Source organism: Mesocricetus auratus, unplaced genomic scaffold (genome assembly GCF_017639785.1).
Source record: "Mesocricetus auratus isolate SY011 unplaced genomic scaffold, BCM_Maur_2.0 Super-Scaffold_100037, whole genome shotgun sequence".
Classification (NCBI taxonomy): domain Eukaryota; kingdom Metazoa; phylum Chordata; class Mammalia; order Rodentia; family Cricetidae; genus Mesocricetus; species Mesocricetus auratus.
This window is the reverse complement of record NW_024429215.1, coordinates 7934881-7959633: the sequence shown is the minus strand read 5'-3', so window position 1 is coordinate 7959633 and position 24753 is coordinate 7934881. Positions and strand designations below refer to the sequence as shown.

At 43.4% G+C, this 24753-nt stretch overlaps 1 protein-coding gene across 3 annotated transcripts in view; it reads right to left on the bottom strand.

The window, feature by feature from the left end:
- LOC101840698 (NACHT, LRR and PYD domains-containing protein 4C-like) overlaps window positions 1-24753 on the bottom strand; it is a 44034-nt gene that overhangs the window by 18807 nt on the left and 474 nt on the right. For all 3 annotated transcript variants that reach the window (XM_040734129.1, XM_040734128.1, XM_040734130.1), the window contains exons 2-5: window positions 12966-13283; window positions 6474-8046; window positions 2059-2217; window positions 1524-1688 (exon numbers count right to left, since the gene is read on the bottom strand). In XM_040734129.1, coding sequence (XP_040590063.1) covers window positions 1524-1688; window positions 2059-2217; window positions 6474-8046; window positions 12966-13239 — 2171 coding nt within the window. In that variant the 5' untranslated portion in view covers window positions 13240-13283. The remainder of the gene's footprint in view (window positions 1-1523; window positions 1689-2058; window positions 2218-6473; window positions 8047-12965; window positions 13284-24753) is intronic.

Here is a 24753-nt window from a genome sequence, read left to right as displayed (position 1 = left end):
ATCATTCAAAAGCAAAAGCATGGCTACCATAGAACCACACAGAACACCAGTATCCAGGGCATATAAAAGGACAAAACTGCACATAGGAAGACCTGTTCTCTTCCATACTCATCCCCTCCCCACTTTCTGTCACTAGCTCCAAACAAGGACACCTATATACCACAGTTTGCCCAGCTTTGAATGTTATATATGAACACCTGATATCCTCTTTAATCAAATTCATTCCATCAACAATATCTGAGATCTCTCTAGATAGGATCAATAACCAAAGACTTTTGTCAAGCTTCCTGTCTGTCAGAATGTCGACTTTTCATGTCTGAACACCTGTCATTCACGGATCTGGGAATGCCTGTCCTTCAACAAAAGGAGCCATGCAACCATGGAACGTACACTTAGCAGTGAGTTCCGAGTTCTTAGGTATGCCAGGGCCCACAAAAGCTGAAGCAATGGTTTCCTGAGTGATTACACCTATCTAGAAATTAACTTTCCCTTTTCGTCATCAGTTTAATTAAAAAGTTAACAGCAGACTAACGCATTTTCCATCTCACGTGTGAGCATTTCTCCTGCATGTGTCTCTGCACCACATGTATACCTGGTACCTGCAGAGGTCAGAAGAAGGCATCAGAACCCCTGGAACTAGAGTAGCAGAAGGCCGTGAACCACCACGTGGGTGCAGAGAATTGAACTCGGGTCCTCTGGAAGAGCAACAGGTGCTCTTAACAGCCTACTGTTGTAAACTTTTTAAGAGTTACATTTACTTATTGGTCTGTATACCTGTGCCACAGTATACACATGGAGTAAAGGAGAACAATTCATTGAAGTCGGTTCTTTCCTTTCTCCATCTGGGTCATAGGGATTGAAGCAGGGTTTTAGGGTGAGCAGAAAGCGCCTTAAGGCACTTATCCCTCTAACTTGCTAGCTGTGATTTTTTTTTTGGTTTTTATGAGACAGGGTTTCTCTGTATTGTTTTGGAGGCTGTCGGTCCAGCCTGGCCTTGAACTCACAGAGATCTGCCTGCCTCTGCCTCCCGAGTGCTGGGATTAAAGGCGTGCGCCACCACCGCCCGGCTCTGTGATGGGTTCTTAAGGTGACAAAGTTTGCACAGAATCAGTATAAACTAGGGACATAAACAAGAGTGCACAAATTTTAAATTGAAGTCTTCCTGTGATGGTTTTAAGAGTCAGCTTGACACAATCTACAAATCACATCAAACGGGAGCCTCAGTGAAGAATTCTCTTGATATGGATGAGCTGTGGGCAATTTCTTGATAACATTCACTAAGATGCTAAGACCTGCCCACTATGGGAGGCACCATTCCTCAAGAAGGAGGATCCTGAACTGTGTAGAGTGGGGAGTTAGCTGAGCACCAGCGTGTGTCCATGAATCTACTGCTCTTTGTTCTCGACTGTGGATGGGATGTGACTATCTTTTTAAAAAAATCACAGCAAGATGGATAAAAAAAAAAAAACCTCAGATGCCTGTTTTGATGGGAGTCAGCAAGCTAGGCTAACACAAAGACTTACTGGAGTTCTTCTATGCTACACTCCTCCTGGTTCAGGAGATCGAACAACAGTTTTACGTCACTGTTGGCCAGGGACGTGAGGTTGAGGTCCAAGTGATGCAGGTTATGGTTCTGAGACAGCAGATCAATGAACATGTTTTTGTTCCACAAGGTCACGTTATTTACCCTGCAGAACAAAGAGATCCATCAGTTCCCATCCAGCCCAAGCTCTCGCCTTTGACCACCGTCTAAGTCCCAGTAGTGACTCTCCTCACTGGTTCTGCAACTGGTGGATTTTTCTCTTCCACAGGAACTCTGAGAATGTCTGGAGGCAAGGCTGGCTGTCACAAGAGGAAGCTGCTAGCCTTAGAAAGAGGAGCCCACACATGCTCTCATTCTACAATTCACGAGACAGACCCCAGTGGAGAATGGTCAGCAACAGACATTACTGGTGTTAAGCAGCCAGTCTTCACTTATGCAGTTAGCTGAGAGGTGGGGGTGGGGCATTATCCAATACTTAGGTGATGTGGCCCTATCAAAGTCGACCTTTAACTTACTGTAATTCACGAGGGGTGCAGGTAGGATGCTTTAGGCAATTATACAACATCAATGAGGCCAAGTCGGTGAGATAAGTGTCTTTCACCTGGATGATATGGAGTTGCTGACTCCGTACAAGCACAGAGCACACATCTTGCCAACAGATGAGCAGCTTTTCCCTGAAATGGAGGAGAAGGGCACATATTCCATTGCTAAAATGTTAATCAAGGGGAGTCAGAGATGGCTCCTAGGTGCAGAGCATCTGCTGTTCCCGAAGAGGACCAGAGTTCAGTTTCCATCCCTCACTTGGGGGCTCACAACCATCCATAAGTACAGTTCCAGGGCAATGACTCCTCTTCTGGCTACCATGGGCACTGTAAGCACAGGGTGTACATGCACGCGTGTAACTAAAACATTCCCACACACAAAATAACTATGAATGGATGGCAAAACCTGCCAGTGCTTTCACAGTCTACTCATTTACCAATCAGTTAAGCCAAGACATTCGCAGCACACAAATGCTGCAGCAGACTGACTCTCTGAACAGAGCAAGTGTACTTAAGTTCATGCTCACAGATCCCGGCCAGACACTTCACAAGGTAGGGATTCTGCTCATTATAGCTTGAGGGTAGAGGTACAGCTCTCATCTTTTGGGTAAAGGTCAGAGGTGATTCTGAGAATCCTACACAGTGGGAACCAGGTTCGTCTGCTGTGGTAATATCTAGCTTGTACAAATAAAGCATGTCTGAAGGTCAGAGAATGGAGCTTGCCTCTAGCTAACCATACAGGCGAGGAGATATATACAGCCAGACAGGATGTGAGGTAGCTGGGCGGAAACAGAACGTAAGCAGGGAGAAAGAAGAACTCTCTTGTCTGCCAAGACTCAAAGGAGTTAAGGTATGGCCATGGCTTGCTCCTTCTTTCTGTTCTCTCAGCATTTTCTTTATATGTGACTCCAGGTTTTTATTATCTAGACCAATTACGAAGTCCATTTACATCCTGGGACTGTCACCTACTCTCGCTGCTCTCATGGCAGGACAGACACCCCAGATGGCTTGGAGGGGCTGAGGTTGAGAAAACACGCATTACAGACAACCTTGCTGGTTTTACAGTGAGGAGGAGGCAGGATTCCAGAGCCACCGGGTCAAAAACTAGAGCACGCCTCTCCTGGGCTCAGGCTTAGCTGTGGTTACTTGCTTGGTATACAATCTAGGATATTATACTTGACTCCTTCCCCACATGATAATCAAATTTGCCTTCTAACCATACTGTGTGTGAGAGAGAGAGAAAGAGAGAGAGAGAGACAGAGAGACAGAGACAGAGAGACAGAGAGACAGAGAGACAGAGAGACAGAGAGAGCGTGCCCATGTGTGCAAGTCAAGGATAATGTTCGGGAATAAACTTTCCTTCCTTACCGACTAAGGGATTGAATTCAGTTCATCACATTTGAGTGTAGCCACTTTTGACTGCTGCTGAGCCATCTTGCCAGCCCACCTCATATGATTTCTGAGTATGTGTCAGTTAACATGATTTTGTGAGGGCATGCATGAGTGTGTGTTCATGTGTATGCACTTGCATTCCTTTGCCTCCCTAGTGCTGGGAATATAGGAATATGCTACTATGCAGAGTCTTTTTAAGAATCTGTGGCTCCTGGCAATGACACTGGAGCTCTCATACCTGTGCAGCATGGAGCCATCCCCATACTCCTATAATCTGTTGCTTTTGGTTTGTTTGTTTTTGAGACAGATTTCTCGACGGAAGAGTCCTAGCTATCCTGGAACTCTCTCTATAGACCAGGCTGGCCTCGAACACACAGAGATCCACCTGCCTCTGCCTCCTTAATGCTGGGATTAAAGGTGTGTGATGCCACCACCCAGCAACACTTAACTTTTCAAAGGATGTTTGCAGGTAGGAGATCATGAAAGTCTGAGGGGGTGTGGAAAAAAGAGTCTGAGTGCAGTGCTCATATCTAAGAAAACACACAGGACACAGACCATCACACCCCATCCTCATAAGATGGTGGGTTAATACCATTAATGCTTGGATAACGAGGTCATTGTAATGAAGAAAAGGAAAGTTCCAAACATAAGTTCCAGGGCTCCTAAAGAGTCAACCCAGCCTACGCTACCCCTGCACAGCAATCAAAAGTTTGAGTCCAGCTTTGATTACACAGTGGATATAAGGCTAGACCAGGTCTCAAAACATGAGCAGGGGCCCTCAGTTCTTGAAAAAGTGATAGCCTGCTACACATGAGGCCCTGGATTCTAACTTCAGGATGGACAAAAGAGCCAAGAATTCACAAATTATACACACATTTATTTTTATTGGATTGTGGGTTATTTTTTGGAGACAGGATCTCCCTCTTTAGACATGACTGACCTGGAAACCACTATGAATGCAACCCAGACTAGTGTAAAAATGCTCAGAGGCCCTCTTGCCTCAGTTTCCCCGGAGCTGGAGCTACTAGTATGAGTCCCCATACATGGCTCAGCTCCAGCAGTATTTATTACTCTTTAGACACACTCTCTTGTCAATTCTGGCCATGCCCTGCACTCTCTATTCAACCAAGGGTGACCCTGAGTTTCTGATCAGCCTCCACTACCTGAGAGGCTGGGATTACAGGCATGGACCACTGTATGATGCCTGGAAACAAATCCAGGACCTGTGCGTATATGAAAAAATATATCCAAAAAAAGAAAGAATATATCATGTTACTCTGTAAATATGCACAACTCCAAGAGCTCTCCCCTGTTCAGATCAGCTGTCTCTGCTGGTTTTGCCAGCCCATTCTTTGCCAATTTGCTCATCACTCCTCTCTCTCTGTCACTGGGTTCCTTGGGTTCAGTTCAGTGATTAGTTGTGTGTTTGCCTCTGCTTCCATCAGTCACTGGATGAAGGCTCCAGGATGGTTATAGACATCAAGTTCATTATCAGGAATGGGCATTCGAGGTGGTCCCTCCACTATTGTTTAGCTTGCCAATTGATGTTATACCTTTAGATCACTCGAGGTCACTCTGGGGAGTGCTCTTGGACCCCAGACCGACAGTGGGGAGGCCAGCATGGGACTGATCTGGACCCCCCCAAATGTGAGTGTCAGTGAGAAGGCCTGGGCAACCTATGGGGCCCTGAGCTGTGGATCAGTGTCTATCCCTGGTATACAAACTGTCTTCATGTGCCTATAGCACAAAGAGAGATGCTCTCTCAGCCTGGACTCTTAGGGGAGTGCTTGACCCTACCAAGAGTAAAATGACAGACTCTAGTGTGGAAGGATTTGGCAATAGGGTGGGAGGGAGGGGGGAAGGGGAGTGCGGGTAGAGGGGAGGGAGAGGGAACTGGGATTGACATGTAAAACAAGCTATTTAAAATTAAAATAAAAAATGATAAAAAAATATGCACAACTCACAATTAACAGAAAACGTCAGGCACGGTGGCACATGCCTTTGACCCAGTACTTTGGAGGCAGGAGATGGATATCTGAGTTATAGCTACTTGTCTCAAAGTATTAATGGATTCATTACATACACAGTGTTCTACATGCCAGAAGAGGGCACCGCATCTCATCGCAGATGGTTGTGAGCCACCGTGTGGTTGCTGGGAATTGAACTCAGGTCCTCTGGAAGAGCAGCCAGTGCTCTCAACCTCTGAGCCATCTCTCCAGCCCCCCCAAATAGCATCTCTTTAAGAGTCAATCCAGGGCTTCATGTGGAGACTGTAGGACTAGAGAGAGATCAGTGGTGAATTTTAGAGTTGCTTATGTTTCTTGAGAATAAGAATTTGATCCCAGAACCCATAACAGGGTAGTTTACAAACCATCTGTAATTATAAATCCAGGAGATCTAATGCCCTGTTCTGGCCTCTAAAGCCATCTCCACATATGTGTATACCAACATGCAGTCACAGATACATGAAACAAAAATCTTAAAAAAACAAAGTTGATGAAAAAAATTTTTGTGTTTTTCTCCTTAAAATCTCACTTAGTTTTAAAAGGTATTTAAAAAAATCTGTTTAATTGAAATCAAATAATATCACTATTCCTCTTCAATCTGACATGACTACCACTCACAATTTGATATGTTTTCTTTTATATATACATGCACAAGCATATATACACACATGTATATATGCACACATGTAGACACATTTATATATGCACACACTTATGCCTATGTATACATGTACACATATATACACACTTTTATATACATATGTATTTACATACACACATATTTACATATATTTATGTATAAGTAAACACACACACACACAACCTGCTGGGTCTGTTTCTGTTGTTGGTGAGTATATGGTTTCTGACCTGAACACCCTACATTTTACAACCAGTCAGGGTGAGTATTGAATCAGGGTTCTATAGAAGTCAAACTACCCAGGAACAGATTCAGACAAGGAGACCGAGGAGAAAGGCAGTGATTGGACTCACAGAGAGCTCTGATCTTGTACTTCCTGCAGGATGTCTTGGATTGAAAAGGATAGAGTCTGCAGTGAAAAACAGTTCCTCAAACAGTAGGCAGCCACCATCAGATCAGAATAGTTCTTAGCCACAAACTTGATCCGCTGCCAGAAGTCCATCACCTGCATGACAAAGGCTTCATTCTCCATCTCAAACAGGCAATAAAACAATTTCATGTCATCAACTTGTTCCCAAAGGTCTTCGTCGATACTGATCTCTTCCAGGCTCTGACACAACTTCTGCTCTACCTCCTGGGACAACTGGTAGCCAAAAAACGCTTGTAGCTTTTCTTGTTCCGATTTGTGTAGAAGGCCAAAGATGAAACAGCCCAAGTAAATCCAGTGCACCCTGACTTTACTGAGAAACGTAAACAGGAGTGTCTCTATACCTTGAACATCTTTACTAGGGTGGTCCTCGTGGCTCTTCACCAGATAAAATACAGCGGCACAGAACTCCTGGATGGACGGGTGGTGGAATTTGTAGAAATTCTTGGAGTCCTTGCTCTTCAGAAGTACACTCATGTTCAGGAGTGTGGAGATGTCTGAACTGACAATCCCATTTCTCCCAAGATCCTCCTGGTTAAATACAAATTTGTCAGTCCACATGCCCTCAGCAGCCAGGGAACACAGGCCTCTCAGCAGGTCTTGCCCTTTTTTACTTGGACCATGGGCACTTTTGGGAATGAACAAATTCAAGATGTAAGCAGTGTACACAGAGGTGATACATCGACAGACAGAGGCTGGGTCTCGTGCCTTTTCTTTCTCGTTTTTTAGACAAGTGGCCACCGCCCAGCAGAGAGTAGGGATGTGACACATACGGAATAACTGTTCTTTTTCCCTCACCAACCTGAAGACATTTTGGGCTGTGCTCTCATCCTGGAACAATTCCTGGAAACACATCCTAATAGTGTTTTCATCAAACCCTGTCACTGTTTTCATATCTGTGTAGTCTATCCTGTGCTCCAACTGATCAAAACTCTCGGGAGTACCAGCGATGAGGAGAGAGGATTCTGGGAGCATCTTCCTCCTAAGCAAACTGCTCAGCAGTATGTTCACTGGACGCTTCTCCATCCAATTATCACACAGCTCCAATTCCGGTTCGGTCAAATCACAATTTAGCCCTTCCAAGCTGTCAATGATGAACAAGAGCTTGGCAGGTTGGGATACTATCTCCACTATGGAAGCTGAGGGGCTGGACCACTCTCTGAACATCAGGTAGGCCAGGCTCTCTGTCTTCAACTGCTTTACTTCCTCACAGCAGAGGTAGAAGATGTAGGAGAATTCGTCCTGAAACAACAGGCCTTCTGACCAGGCCAGCATTAACTGGAACAGCACCAGTGTCTTGCCAACTCCTGACACTCCTTTCAGGAGCACTGTGTGTGGCCTCTTCTCAGTTGTCTCTGATATGAAAAGCTGCTGCAAATAACTGACTTTGTCCTTTGTGACTTCCGGCTTCAGGAAATACTGAATCGGGATGTAGAACTTTCTGGACCAATCCTGACACAGCTTGTTCTTCAGATGAGCTTGATATATCTTTGACTGTCCTGTGTCAGTGAGTAGAAGAGAAAAAAAATCCACAACACATCAAAGTTAAGCATTCACCCATATATGATCTGACTTTGATATTTAAATTCTCAGGATGTGTACCCTTAAAAGACATTCATTACTAATCATGTGTGTGGATTTGTGGGTTCCTGTGGAGGCTAGAGGGGTTGCATGCCCCTCTTTCCCTGGAGCTGGAGTGAAAGTTGGATATAAGCATCCCACATGGGTGCTGGGAATTGAACTTAGGTCCTCTGAAAGAGAAGGGCACGCTCCTAGCCATCAAGTTGCTACTTTAGCCTGCTTGCCATGTATGTTTTTAGGGATCTGTAAGCTGTGGGCCCAGAACGGTTTTAAGGCGAGGCTTTCACTGGCCCTTGAGCACAGCTGGCATTCTGTGTAATGAATGTCACTGTTAAACTGTCACATGCTATTTCAGAAGCTGGCACTGGAAGTGGGGTGGACCCTGTCCCCCACTTCAGACCCAAACATGTCTGCATCTAGTGCCTTCTGTGGTTTATTCTCTGGAAATGCCTGACCCCCCCCACTCTGGAACAGGAAGAGAGGAAGAGAATAAAAGAGCTTGAGGGCATAAATACCACACCCTGGAGAATGGCTAGAATGTGAACCCTTTCTAGCCGATATTGTGGCTGTTTACCCCATGATGTAAGATTGGCTGGAGTGGGGGAAAAGAAGCCTGGACTAGAAGCATGGCAAACTCAGCCATGGAGAGACGGCTCAATCGGGAGCTCCAACTAACTCCAGCTTTCCCAGCTGGGTGTCTTAGAGCACTGTTTGACCACATAACCTTCCTACCTTTATTTTCTGTCTTTTTAGTTAATTTTTAAAATCTATTTACATACCAATCATAATAACCCCTCCTTAATCTTGTCCCATTCCCTCCCCCCACCACCTACCTACCACCCCCATCCACTCCTCTGAAAGCATCAGGCCTCCTGTAGGGGTCACCAGTGCATGGCATATCAAGTTGAAGCAGGACCAAGCTCCTCCCCACTTCATCCAGCATGAGAGAGGCATCCCACCATAGGGAATGGGTTCCAAAAAGCCAGCTCATGCACCAGAGACAGAATCTGGTCGCACTACAAGGATTCCCACGAACAGACAAAGCCACACAACTGTCACCCACATGAAGAGGGAGTTGGTCAGTCCCATGCAGGCATCCTAGCTGTTGGTTGAGAGTCCATGAGCTCCCACAAGCTGGGGTCAGCTGTCCCTCTGGGGTTCCCTCATCAGTATTTCATATAATCCCTCCTCCCTCTCTTCAAATGAACTCCAGGAGCTTGGCCCAGTGCTTGGCTGTGGATCTCTGTATCTGCTTCCATCAGTTTCTGGGTGAAGGCTTTCTGGTGACAATTAGAGTAGTCACCAATTTTATTACAGTAGATGGCCAGTCCAGGTACCCTCTCCACTATTGCTAGGAGTTTTAACTGGGGTCATCATTGTAGATTCCTGGGAGTTTCCCTGGCACCAGGTTTCTCCCTAACCCCATAATGGCGCCCTCTTTCAGTAGATGGAGAGGGAGAGCAGTGAAAGAAATATCTGCTCGCTCTTTCAACTGGAAGTAGTGCTTGAGAGGATGCTCTCTGCTCTGCTTGAGACTCTCCCTGATTGGGAACTCCAGATGGCTGTCTTTAAGATGCTTCCCAGCCAACATGTATTGGATGAGATGTACGCCTAATTTGAAAATATTTTCCTATCTTTTTACCTACCTAACGCTCATCCATCCAACCATCCATCTATCCATCTGTCTATCCATTCACCTGCTATTCATTATTTTACTTTGAATTGTTATGTATGTAACATAGTTATTAAAAACCAAAACCATGGCCTCATAGATAATTATCTGGACCACACAAAGCCCTCAGCTGTGTATAGCTGGGCTCCTCTGACAGCAGAAAGACAAGCTTGGTGTGGCATACTGCATGGACTCCAATCTTGTCAACCGATGCTGCATACATCGAATGAATTGGTACAGGAGACTGCTTCCTGAACATAACACCACTAGCACAAACAGTGAGGTCAACAATTAATAAATGGGACCTCCTGAAACTGAGAAGCTTCTGTAAGGCAAAGGACACAGTCAGCAAGACAAAAAGGCAGCCCACAGAATGGGAAAAAATATTTACTAACCACACATCTGACATTTGGGCTGATCTCCAAAATTTACAAAGAACTCAAGAAGCGTGTCTCTAAAACACAAAAGGATCCAACTAAAAAGTGGGCTACAGAACTAAATAGAGAATTTTCAATAGAGGAGGCTAAAATGGCTGAGAGGCACTTGAGAAAGTGCTCAACATCCTTAGCCATCTGGAAAATGCAAATCAAAACAACTCTGAGATACCGGTCAGAATGGTGAAAATCAAAACACCTGCGACAATTTATGCTGGAGAGGTTGTGGTGAAAGGGGAACACTCCTCCACTGCTGGTGGGAGTGCCAACTTTTACAGCCACTTTGGAAATCAGTATGGAGTTTCCCCAGAAAAATGGGAATAAACCTATCACAAGACTCAGCAACTCCACTTTTAGGCATAGATCCAAAACATGCCCATTCATACTACAAGGACATCTGTTCCACTATGTTCATAGCAGCATTATTTGTAATAGCCAGAACTTGGAAGCAACCTAGATGCCCCTCAACCGAAGAGTGGATAGAGAAAATGTGGTACATTTACACAATGGAGTACCATTTAGCAGAAAAAAAAAACAATGGAATCCTGAGACTTGCAGGCAAATGGATATCACTAGAAGAAACCATCCTGAGCAAGGTAACCCAGTCACAAAAAGAGAAACATGGCATGTACTCTCTCATATATGGATTTTAGACATAGATCTGGGGAGTGCCAGCCTACAATCCCATGGCCAGAGAGTCTGGGAAACAGAACCTTCATTCAGTGGCTGATGGAAGCAGAGGCAGACTCCCACATCTAAACACTGAGCTGAACTCAAGGAATCCAGTGACAGAGAGGGAGGACTGATGACCAAAGGGGCTAAGACTGGGCTGGTTTAACCCCTAGAAACAGCTGACCTGACAAGGGTTAGCTCTTGAATCCCAGACTGATGGCTGGGATTCCAGCATGGGACTGATCAAGACCTCCTGAATGTGGGTGTCAGTGAGGAGGCCTGGGTAATCTATTGAGCCTTGGGCAGTAGATCAGTATTTATCCTGGGTATACAAATGGCCTTTGGGCTCCCATCCAACAATGTGAGATGCACTCTCACCCTGGACTCTTGGGGGAGGGTCTAGGCCCTGCCTTGTATGAAATGACAGACTATGGACACCCCCATGGAGGGCCTCACCCTCCATGGGGAAATGAGAGGATATTGGAAGGGTTGATGGGAGGACACAGGAGGAGGGGAAGGAAAGGGACCTGGAATTGACATGTGAAGCAACCTTGTTTCTAGTTTAAATTAAAAAAAAAAGGAAAAAATGTTCAACATGCACAACTTCCCACATATATGGCATGAAAGCAAAAAGGAGTCTGTTTACGAGGTAAGAGGGCACCAGAGGGAGGGAAAGAGAGGAGAGTCACAGTGGGGGAGTACTGTTAGCAAAGCCCAAACCCACCCACATGGGCGTACACACACGCGCACACACACACACGCACACACACACACACACAGGCTCACACACGCACACACATGCACACGCACGCGCACACACACGCTACACGCACATGCTACACACACGCACACTCGTGCGCACATACACACACATGCTACACACACGCACTCGTGCGCACATACACACACATGCTACACACACACACTCGTGCGCACATACACACACGCACACACACACACAAATTTTATGCTGAAACTCATTTCGTATGCCAAGTGTAACAAATTCTAAAAGATGTTCAATAGAAATAGAAGGCAGGTTGGGCAATCAGAGCAGATAGAGGAAAACCAAGCCGAACAGCATGTGGAAAATGTTCCCACTAAATTTAAGAACCAACAAAACGGGGGCTGATGAGATGCCTTAGGGGGAAAACGCACTTGCCAAAGAGCCCAACAACCTGAGGTTGGTCCCCGAGACCCTAATGATAGAAGCAGAAATAACTATCAGAAACTGTTGTCTGACCTCCCCCTGGGCACCATGGCATACCAGTGTGTGTGCACACACACACATAACAGAGAACACATAACTCAAAAGAAGCCAATAGGCGGAGTTGTTATTCATTAGAAGTAGCTGAACAGAAGCAGGTTAGTGGTGGCGCACGCCTTTAATCCCAGAGCTACAGAGGCAGAGGAAGGCAGATCTCTGTGAGTTCCACGCCAGCCTGGTCTACAAATAGAGTTCCAGGACAGAGAAACCCTATCTTGAACCCCCCAAAAAAAAAAAAAGAATTTCTGAAATAAAGACAGTTGGAAACACAATTGAGCCTGAAGCACACACAGACAAAAAGATACAAAGATACACAGAAGACACGGTATGATAACCTAACACATTGGGGATCAAGATGGCTCAGTGGTTAAAAGCATCTGAAAGACCCGGGTTAAGTTCCAAGCGAGCACAAGGAGGCATCCACATGACTGTCCAGTACCAGGAGATCTAAACGCCCTCTTCTTGTTTCCAAGGGCAGTGCAGTCACTCTCACGTAGACCTAAGGCAGTTTCGAACTGTTCTCATATACTTTAGTCCTAAAAAAAGACATTTAACATGTGCATTTGGAGTCCCAGAATAAGTAAGAGAGTAGCAAGACCAGCACAGACACATTTTTAAAACGACAAACGAAAGACCGCAGATTTTGTAGCCACAGACCTAAGATTATCAGTGAATCACATCCATGATATCTTACACCAGGATAGATGTACACGTGACTCTTAAGACCACACTGTTGATGGCACATAGCAAGCCTATGACACAAACCTCACCGTAAAGAAGCCTGAACCAACTCACCAGCAATCTCTCTTGCTGCCCTCTCGCTGAGATCATTCCTGTTGATATTCTGGAAGATGCTTAATGTCACATCCCAGGCCTTCTTCTCATAGTACTTCACCAGCAAGTTGGCAAGGTCTTCCCGTGATGCCTTCTTTACTTCCATCCAAGGGATCTGTTGCAGCCCACACTGCAGCCCCTCCTGCTTGAGGACCTCCTTGAACTTCATGAACTCCTTCTTGTTTAGCTCTTGCAGGTACCACATAAGGCCAAAATCGGAAAAGAAAGACGCCATCCCGTCTTAAAGAGGAACACATGGGTATTTAGAGAGACGAACACCTGGAGGAAGAAACAGACTGGATCAGTTGGGAAACCAGGCAAGCATCGAGTTATTTTTTTCAATGGTGTCAAGGGGACAGTTGAGTAGGTGACGTGTTTGTTGGGCAACTTTAAGGACATGCGTTTGCACCCTCAGCACTCCAGTGAGGAACAGAGCGTGGCGGCACAGCTCTGTTAGTCTAACACTGGAAAAACAGAGACAGGAGAAACCCTGGGGTCTGCTGGCCAGCTGGTCTACCCAACTCTGGTGAGCTTCTGGCTTACTGAGAGACTGGGTTCCCAATACCTGCACAGGTGTGTTGGGCAGGGGAGGGGGCGCTCACAGCTGCCTGTAACTTTAGCTCCAGAGGACCCCACACCCTCTACGGACGCTGCAGATATGGCAGACATGTGCACACATACATACTGTCATCTCCAACTCTGGTGATACCAGGTGCAATGCTAGTATACAGGTCTGTATTTATGATGATGGTATATAATAGATAGATTTCTGGCATAAACTGGCTATAAATGAAAACCGAATCCAGGGAGTATAGAGGCATGGTCCTGGAATCCCAACTACTTCAGAGGCCGAGGCAGGAGGATTTCAAATGCATGATTTGCCTGCGAACATAGTTAAGTCAAGGCAAGCAACTTAGTAAAACCCTGATTTAGTATTAAAAGTATGGCTGGAGAGTTCACTCAGTGGTTAGCAGCACTGGCTGTTCTTCCAGAGGACATGGTGTCAATTCCAAGCATCCATACAGCAACTAACAACTGTCTGAAACTCCAAGATCTAAAATCCTCATACAGATATAAGTGTAGGCAAAACACCAATGGACATAAAATAAACAGAAGTAAATTATTTAAAAAACTAACTACTTAGTATCTGAAATGCATGACACAGGAGATTTAAGAGCAACAGAGTGCCATTTTAAATAAGATTATGTTATCAAAAAAGGCCATGAAACTTTTTGTAATTGCTAGAGAAGATTGAGGCCAGGGCCTCATGGACAGCTATCATTAGAGATGGAGCCAGAGCCTCATGCTTGATAAGTACATGCACAACCACTAGGGATTGAAGATAAGCCTCATGTGTGCTGTGCACATACAAGCATTGGAGATTGAAGCCAGGACCTCATGACTTTACACACACACCACCAGATGCATGTCATGTACACACTACCAGAGACTCAATCCAGGGTGTCTTACATGCTAAATACACAGCAATACAAGAGACTGAAGTCAGAGCCTCATGCATGCTTTGTATACACAACCATTAGGGATCATCAATGTCTAGGAAGCACAGGGAGCAGAAAGAACATGGAAAACTTGAGCAAACAGCCAGGCAAAGAGCAGGTGTCAGTTTTGAGTAGCAGGAGTCACTCTGAGAGTCTTATAGCTTTCCTGGATCTCACAGAGATCCACCTGCCTCTGTCTCCCTAGTCTGGGATTTAAGGCATGCACCACCACAAAATCATAGAAGAATACTTTCCCAAACTGAAGAATGACATGCCTATGAAAGTTCAAGAAGCTTACCAAACAGCAAATAGACTAGACCAAAAAAAAAAGTTCCCTTGCCGCATAGTATTCATAACACCAAACATACAGAATCAAGAAAGAATATTAAGAGCAGCGAATGAAAAAGGCCAAGTAACATATGAAGGCAGACCTATCAGAATTACACCTGACTTCTCCATGGAAACTCTGAAAGCCTGAAGGTCCTGGATAGATATTCTACAAACACTAAGAGACCACGGAAGACAGCCCAGACTACTATACCCAGCAAAATTCTCAATCACTATAAATGGAGAAAGCAAGACATCCCATGACAAAACCAGATTTACACAATACATGTACATAAATCCAGCCCTACAGAAAGTTCTGGAAGGAACACTCCAACCCAAGCAAGTTAACTACACTCAAGAACATAGACTATAGATAATCACATTTTGCCAAAAGCCAAAATAGGGGAAAAAGCAGGCACAATACCACCACCAAAAACAAAAATAAAACAAACAAGAATCAAAACTGAATGGTCATTAATATTCCTCAATGTCAATGGTCTTAACTCACCTATAAAATATACACCCTAACAGAATGGATAGAAAGGCACAATCCATCCTTCTGCTACATACAAAAACACACCTCACCTTCAGAGACAGATGTTACCTCAGAGTCAAGGTTTGGGAAAAGTTTTTCCAAACAAATGGCCCTAAGAAGCAAGCTGGTGTAGCTGTCCTAATGTCTAACAAATCAGACTTCAAACTAAAAAGAGATGAAGGTTATTTCATATTCATCACAGGAAAAATTCATGATGATGAAGTCTCAATTCTCAAAACCTATGCACTATAACAAAGGCATTCACGTTTGTAAAAGCAACATTCCTAAAACTCAAATCACACATTAAACCCCACACACTTATAGTGGGAGACCTCAACACCTCACTCTCACCACTAGACAGGACCACCAGACAGAAACTTCACAAAAAAACCAAGGAACTAACAGAATTTATGACCCAATTAGGTTTGACATCTATAGAACATTCCATCCAAACACAAATGAATATAACTTCTTATCAGCACCACATGGAACCTTCTCTAAAACCAACTACATACTCAGCAATACAGGAAACCTCAACAGATAAAAAAATCGCAATCCAGAGAATCATCAGGTCATATTTTGAAAACCTGTACTCCCCAAGTTGGAAAATTTAAAGGAAATGGACAATTTTCTGGATAGATATCACTTACAAAAATTAATCAAGAATAGATAAGCAATTTAAATAAACCTATAACACCTACAAAATACAGTCATTAAAAGTCTCCCAACCAAAAAAAAAAAAAACACCCAGGGCCAGATGGTTTTAGTACAGAATTCTACCAGAAATTCAAAGAAGAGCTAATACCAATGCTCCCTAAATTGTTCCACACAATAGAACAGAAGGATCAATACCAAACTCTTTTTTTTTAATCAATGAGAAGGTCATGTTTAATATCAATGACTCCAAGGAACTACACAATTAGTATTTGCATATTATCATAATTTGCTTTTACTCACATGTAGTAACACTATCATGATACCTACATATTTAAGTATATATATTTTTTAATTTTCCAGTTTAAATTTAGATAAGAAACAAGGTTGCTTCACAAGTCAGTTCCAGGTCCCTCTTCCTTTCCCTCCCCTCCTCCTGTGTCCTGCCCCCAACCCCCCCCCCCGTTATCCCCTCATTCCCCCAGGGAGGGTGAGGCCCTCCATGGGGGTGTCCATAGTCTGTCATTTCATATAGGGCAGGGCCTAGACCCTTCCCCAAGAGTTCAGGGTGAGAGTGCACCTCACATTGTTCTTTGGGAGTCCAAAGTCCGTGTGTATACTTGGAATGGGTACTGATCTGCTGTCTAAGGCTCAATAGATTACCTAGGCCTCCTCACTGACACCCACATTCAGGGTGTCTTTATCAGTCCCATGCTGGATTCCCAGGCTGATGCCTGGGATTCAATAGTTAACCTTTGTCTGGTCAGCTGTTTCTGGGGGTTAAACCAGCCCAGTCTTAATCCCTTTGATCATCAGTCCTTCCTCTCTGTTACTGGCTTTCTTGAGTTCAGCTCAGTACTTAACCGAGGGAGTCTGCCTCTTCTTCGATCAGCCACTAAATGAAGTTTCTGTTTCCCAGACTCTCTGGCCATAGGATTGTAGGCTGGCACTCCCCAGATCTATGTCTAAAATCCATATATGAGAGAGTACATGCCATGTTTCTCTTTTTGTGACTGGGTTACCTCACTCAGGATGGTTTCTTCTAGTGTCATCCATTTGCCTGCGAATCTCATGATTCCATTATTTTTTTCTGCTGAATAGTACTCCATTGTGTAGATGTATCACATTTTCTCTATCCACTCTTTGGTTGAGGGGCATCTAGGTTGCTTCCAAGTTCTGGCTATTACAAATAATGCTGCTATGAACATAGTGGAACAGATGTCCTTGTAGTATGAATGGGCATCTTTTGGATATATGCCTAAGAGTGGAGTTGCTGGGTCTTGTGGTAGGTTTATTCCCATTTTTCTGAGGAATCTCCATACTGATTTCCAAAGTGGCTGAACCAGTTGGCACTCCCACCAGCAATGGAGGAGTGTCCCCCTTTCACCCCATTCTCTCCAGCATAGATTGTCATTGGTGTTTTTGATTTTAGCCATTCTGACAGGAGTGAGATGGTATCTCAGAGTTGTTTTGATTTGCATTTCCCGGATGGCTAAGGATGTTGAGCACTTTCTCAAGTGCCTCTCAGCCATTTTAGACTCCTCTAATTGAAAATTCTCTATTTAGTTCTGCAGCCCACTTTTTAATTGGGTCCTTTGATGTTTTGGAGACTTGCTTCTTGAGTTCTTTGTAAATTTTGGAGATCAACCCTCTGTCAGATGTGGGATTAGTGAATATTTTTTCCCATTCTGTGGGCTGCCTTTTTGTCTTCCTGACTGTGTCCTTTGCCTTACAGAAGCTTCTCAGTTTCAGGAGGTCCCATTTATTAATTGTTGATCTCACTGTCTGTGCTACTGGTGTTATGTTTAGGAAGCTGTCTCCTGTACCAATTCGTTCAAGGGTACCACCCACTTTCTCTTCTAAGAGGTTCAGTGTGGCTGGATTTATGTTGAGGTCTTTGATCCATTTGGACTTAAGTTTTGTGCATGACGATAAACACGGATCGATCCGCATTCTTCTACATGCCAGTCTCCAGTTATGCCAGCACCATTTGTTGAAGATGCTTTCTTTATGCCATTGTATATTTTTAGCTTCTTTGTCAAAGATCAGATGTTCGTACGTGTGTGGGTTAATACCCGGGTTTTCAATTCGATTCCATTGGTCTACCTGTCTATTTTTGTGCCAATACCAAGCTGTTTTCAGGACTATAGCTCTATAATAGAGCTTGAGGTCAGGGATGGTGATGCCTCCAGACATTGCCTTGTTGAACAGGGTTGTTTTGGCTATCCTGGGTCTTTTGTTTTTCCATACAAAATTGATTATTGTTCTTTCAAGGTCTGTGAAGAATTGTACTGGGATTTTAATGGGGATTGCATTGAATCTGTAGATTGCTTTTGGCAGGATTGCCATTTTTACTACATTGATCCTACCTATCCAAGAGCATGGGAGATCTTTCCATTTTCTGAGGGCTTCTTTATTTTCTTTCTTTAAAGATTCAAAGTTCTTACGATACAGGTCTTTCACTTGTTTGGTTAGCATTACCCCAAGGTATTTTATGTTGTTTGTGGCAATTGTAAAGGGTTATGTTTCTCTGATTTCTTTTTCAGCCCTTTTATCATCTGTATATAGTAGGGCTACTGACTTTCTTGAGTTGATCTTGTAGCCTGCCACTTTGCTGAAGGTGTTAATCAGCTGTAAGAGTTCCCTGGTAGAGTTCTTTGGGTCATTGATGTAAACTATCATATCGTCTGCAAACAGTGAAAGTTTGACCTCTTCCTTCCCAATTTGTATCCCCTTGATCCCCCTTTGTTGTCGTATGGCAATAGCTAGAACTTCAAGTACCATGTTGAAAAGGTATGGAGAGAGTGGACAGCCTTGTTTTGTTCCTGATTTTAGAGGAATTGTGTTGAGTTTCTGTCCATTTAGTTTGATGTTGGCTGTTGGTTTACTGTATATAGCTTTTATTATGTTTAAGTATGTCCCTGTTATCCCAGATCTCTCCAAGACCTTTATCATGAAGGGGTGTTGGATTTTGTCAAAAGCTTTTTCAGCATCTAGTGAGATGATCATGTGATTTTTGTTTTTCAGCTTGTTTATATGGTGGATTACGTTGATGGATTTTCGTATGTTGAACCATCTCTGCATCCCTGGGATGAAACCTACTTGATCGTGGTGAATGATTGTTTTGATGTGTTCTTGGGTCCGATTTGCCAGTATTTTATTGAGTATTTTTGCATCAATGTTCATGAGGGATATTGGTCTGAAGTTCTCTTTCTTAGTTGTGTCTTTGTGTGGCTTGGGGATCAAGGTTATTGAAGCCTCATAGAAAGAGTTAATACCAAACTCTTTTTATGAGGCTACAATTACCTTGGTACAGAAAATACACAAAGATACAACTAAGAGAACTACAGAACAGTCTCACTCATTAATATTGATGTAAAATGCTCAATAAAATATTGGCAAATCGGATCCAAGAACACATCAGAAAATCATCTACCATGATCAAGTAGGCTTCATCCCAGGAATGCAGGGATTGTTCAACAAAAAAAACTTCATCAATGTAATCCACCACATAAACAGTCTGAAAAAGAAAAACCACAGGATCATATCACTAAATGCTGAAAAAGCATTTGACAAAATCCTATACCTTTTCTTGATAAAGGTCCTAGAGAGATCAGTGATAACAGGAACATACCTAAACATAATAAAGGCAATATACCGCAAATCGACAGCCAACATTAAACCAAATGGAGAGAAACTCAATGGGATTCTTCTAAAATCAGGAACAAGACAAGATTGTCCACCCTCTCCATATCTCTTCAATACGGTACTTGGAGTTCTTGCTAGAGCAATACAACAAAAGGAGATCAAAGGGAATACAAATTAGAAAGGAAAAAAGTCAAACTTCCACTATTTACAGATGATATTATAGTTTACATAAGTGACCCGAAGAATTCTACTAGGGAACTCCTACAGCTGATAAACACCTTCAGCAAAGAGGCAGGATGCAAGATTAACTTAAAAAAATCAGTAGCCATACTATATATAGACAATGCAGGGGCTGTGAAAGAAATCATAGAAACATCACCCTTGACAATAGCCACAAGCAACATAAAATATTTTGGGGTAACTCTAACAAAACAGGTGAAAGACCTGTATGACAAGAACTTTGAGCCTTTAAACAAAGAAATTAAAGAAGATACCTGAAAATGGAAAGATCTCCCATCTCTTGGATAGGTAGGATCAACACAGTGAAAATGGCAATCTATAAATTCAATGCAATCCCTAGCAAAATCCTAGCAAAATCCTTCACAGATCTTCTAAGGACAATAATCAACTTTATATGGAAAAACAAAAGACCCAGGATAGCCAAAACAACAAAGGAATCATCCCTAACGTCAAGACCTACTATACAGCTGTAGTAAGGAAAACAGCTTGGTATTAGCACAAAACAGACAGGTAGAACAATGGAATTAAATTGAAGACCCAGATATTAACACACACACCTATGAACACCTGATATTTGACAAAGAAGCTAAAACTATACAATGGGAAAAACAGTACGTTCAACAAATGGTGCTGGCATAACTGGATGGTGACATGTAGAAGATTACAGAGAGATTCATATCTATCGCCATGCACAAACAAGTCCAAATGGGTCAAAGACCTCAACAAAAATCCATCCACACTGAACTTCTTAGAAGTGAGAGGTACCATTGAAAGAACTGGCACAGGAGACCACTTCCTGAACATAACATCAAGCAGCACAGACACTGAGATCAACAATTAATAAAATGGGATGTCCAGAATCTGAGAAGCTTCTGTAAGGCAAAAGACACAGTCAACAAGACAAAAAGGCAGCCCACACAATGGGAAAAGATCTTCACCGACCCCACATCTAACAGAAGGCTAATCCCCAAAATATACAAAGAACTCAAGAAGCTAGTAGTCAAAACACCAAATAATCCAATTAAAAAGTGGGCTACAGAACTAAACAGATTTCTCAATAGAGGAATCTAAAATGGCTGAAAGATACTTAATTTGCTCAACATCCTTAGCAATCAGGTAAATGCAAATCAAAACAACTCTGAGATGCCATCTTACATCTGTCAGAATGACTAAAATCAAAAACACCAATGACAGTTTATGTTGGAGAGGATGTGGTGAAAGGGGAATACTTTTGCATTGCTGGTGGGAGCGCAAACTTGTACAGCTACTTTGGAAATCAGTATGGTGGTTTCTCCGGAAAATGGGAACCAGTCTACCACAAGAGCCAGTAATTCTACTCTCAGGTATATACCCAAAAGATGCACATTAATACCATGAGGACATCTGTTCATGGCAGCATTATTTGTAATAGCCAGAACCTGGAAGCAACCTAGATGCCCCTCCAAGGAAGAATGGATACAGAAAATATGGTGTATTTACACAATGGAGTACTACTTAGATGAAAAAAAAACAATGGAATCTTGAAATTTGCAGGTAAATGAATGGAACTACAAGAAAGCATCCCAAGTGAGTTAACCCAGTCACAGAAAGACAAACATGGTATGTACTCACTTATATATATGGATATTAGACAAAGAGAAAAGGATTACCTAGCTACAATTCACTCCAGAGAAGCTAGGAAACAAGGAGGACCATAAGAGAGGCATATAAGGTCCCCCAGTGAAGGGGAAAAGACAAGAGACCCTGAACAAATTGGGAGCATTGGGGGAGGGAGATAGGAGAAAGAGGAGGGGAGAGGAGGAGCCGGGAGGAGAACATAAGGAGATTAGGAGGATTGAGTGGGGAGAGGAATAGAGGAGAGCAAGAAAAGGGACAATATAGGGAGCCACTATAGGTTTACAGAGAAATCTGGCACTAGGGAATTGTATAGAGACCTACAAGGATGACCCCAACTAGGAACCTAAGATATAGTGGAGAGGCTGCCTTAAATGCCCTTTCTCTATAATGACTGCCTTAAATGCCATCCTAGAGCCTTCATCTAGTAGCTGATGGAAGCAAAGATCCATAACTAAGCACTAAGAAAACTCCTGGAATCCAGCTTCAGAGAGGGAGGAGTAATGACCAGGCTGGGAAAACCCACAGAAACAGCTGACCTAAGCAAATGGGAACTCATGGACCCCAGACTGATAGGTAGGAAACCAGCATAGGACCAAACCAGGGCCCCTGAACGTTGGTGTTGGAGCACTGGGCAGTCTATGGGGTCTCTGGCAGTAGAACCAGGATGTATCCCTATGCAGGAATGGACTTTGGGGACCAATTTCTCATGGACAGATGCTCTCAGCCTAGATACACAGGGGAGGGCCTAGGCCCTGCCCCAAATGATTAGACAGATTTTGATGATCCTTCATGGAAGGCCTCACCTCCTGGGGAGTACCTGGTGGATGGGAAGAGTGTTTGGTTTGGGGGCATGGGAGGATTCGAGAGGGAACATTAATCAATATGTAAAATAAGATTGTTTCTAATTTAAATAAAATGTATTAAAAAAACAAAACCCTAAAATACCTATAAAGTAAAAACAAAAAAACACAAAAAACCAAAAAAAAATAGAAAATAAAACCAACAACAACCAAAAACAGACAAACCCCAAACAAACCAACAAAGGAAACTTAATGACCTGGACTGGTTAACTTGAGACATAGAATGAAGAATGCCTTTCACAGCTCTACTAATTCATAATGGCAACCAGCAAGTTCACCTTAGTACAATAAGCAGAAGATTGAGTGACTTAAACAACTGTCTGTGGCTTCCAACTGTACTTAAAGTCATTATTCACAGAATAAAGCATTGTGGGGACATATTTTTGACACCAAGTTGAGAATGTCTTCAACGCTGTATTAGACATGGCTGTTGTGGCCCCTGTGAGGAGCAGTTCCTGCTTCAGGGGACAGGGAAACAGGTACTAGTGGTTAGGGAATGGGCAACACAGCTAACTTCTAATTGCAAATGACACCCAGCCTTGCTGAGAGTAGCAAAGACCATTTAGGACTTGATCAGTGACACATGGGTTCATTTAAGTCACTGGGAGGCTCTGCACCCTTGGGACACACCCAGCTGTCCATCAGTAGAAGCAGGAGCCTCATGTGTAGGAGGTTAAACACCGCTTGCAGCTGAGCAGCTTGCCCCTGGGTCAGCATGATCAACACCTGCTGAGGGACCTGGACACAAAGATCGGCCAAGGACAGGGAAAACTCCTGACATCCTCATGTCTGTTGCTTCCTACGATGCACATTGAAAGGCAATGCCACCCTAACCATCATTTTAATAAAAGCTAACCCAAATAAACGCACTTCATGATGGTTTCTCCCCCAAAGCACTGATGACCATCAAGCATTGAAGTCTATGTGTTTGTTAGTCAGAACTGAACACTTGCTGAAGGTAGTAGTTCACAACTGTAACCTTAGTTTAGGGAGTGGCGGGGTGGTTGTTCTGAGTTTCACAGCAAGATCTTGTCTCTAAAAGCCAAAACAGATGAAATTAAAGAACAGACAAATGAAAACATACCAGCCACCTAGGAGGCTTGGAAGTAGGCTTTTTCTAGGCATCTCTCCATAGGAAGAATGTTGACTTCAGTGTGATTATTAAATTAAAAAAATATTAGCTGGGTGTGGTGGTGCAAGCCTTTCATCTCAGCACTCAGAGGCAGAGGCAGGTGTATCTCTTGAGATCCAAGGCCAGCCTTGTCAACACAGAGAGACCAATCTCAAAAATGAGAGTATAATTTAATGCTCATAATTTAAATGCTTATATTTTTATTAAAATTAAGATTTTTCTAGAGATCTTTAAATATGGAAACCAAAAAAGCTAAACAGTAACGAACAAACCTCTCACCATTGGGTCAAAAATTCAGTCTATGAAGGCTAAACATTATATTCACACAACTTTAGTTAGATATTATACATAGATTTCACCCCTTGGCATTCCCTCTAACCGGCCAAAGAAAATGGAGTTCCTTGGGTAAATGCTTTAGCAGGGTGCAAGGCAAGGAATTTTACCTTTTAGAATGGTATGGCAGCAAAGTCTTCCCCCTGGAAGGGACTCTTTCTGGCTTTTTTTGTTTGTTGTTTGTTTTATGTAGGGGGAGGGTTTTACGTACCTCATTTAATTTCACAAAAGCAAAAAAAAAAATGTTGTCCTTAATCCAGGGTTCAAAACTTACGTACTTTGAAGTAATTTATGACTTTATATCTTGGGTTAAAGTACTTTAGAACATCCCAGAGTTCTTAATAGATCAGACTGGAAGCCACCAACTTCCCTCCTCTCCCACCAGAACACACAGTTGAGAAAACAGATTCAGCTGAGACACTTTGGGGGAAATCTGAGGGGGGGGGTGGGCATGAGGAAGCATGGAGGACTGCAAGCTGCCCTGGTTTTTTTCTGCAGAGTGAGGTCTTTTAAAAACAAACATAACCCCCAAACAGTAACAACAACAACAAAAAAGCATCAGTTTCCTTTACCCTGCATTTCCACTATCATTCCTGCCTTCCCAGACACACCCATTCATCCCCGAGTGTCTGGAATGACTTGATAGAAGCAAGGAAACCTGCAGGGCTCAGCGGTAAGGACGCCCACTGCCATGCCCGAGGACACATGTTTGACCCCAGAACCCACATCGTGGGAGGGGAGAAGCATGTCTTGCATGCTGTCCCATGACTCCCACATGGGTGCATCCACATACATGGAAAATAAAGAGCACAGGGCTTCAAATCTCTTTCAAATTGGTCAACGTCCCACTCACAGATTTTCTCACTTGGCAACCGCAACAAACAATCCTCCAGTTCATATAGCA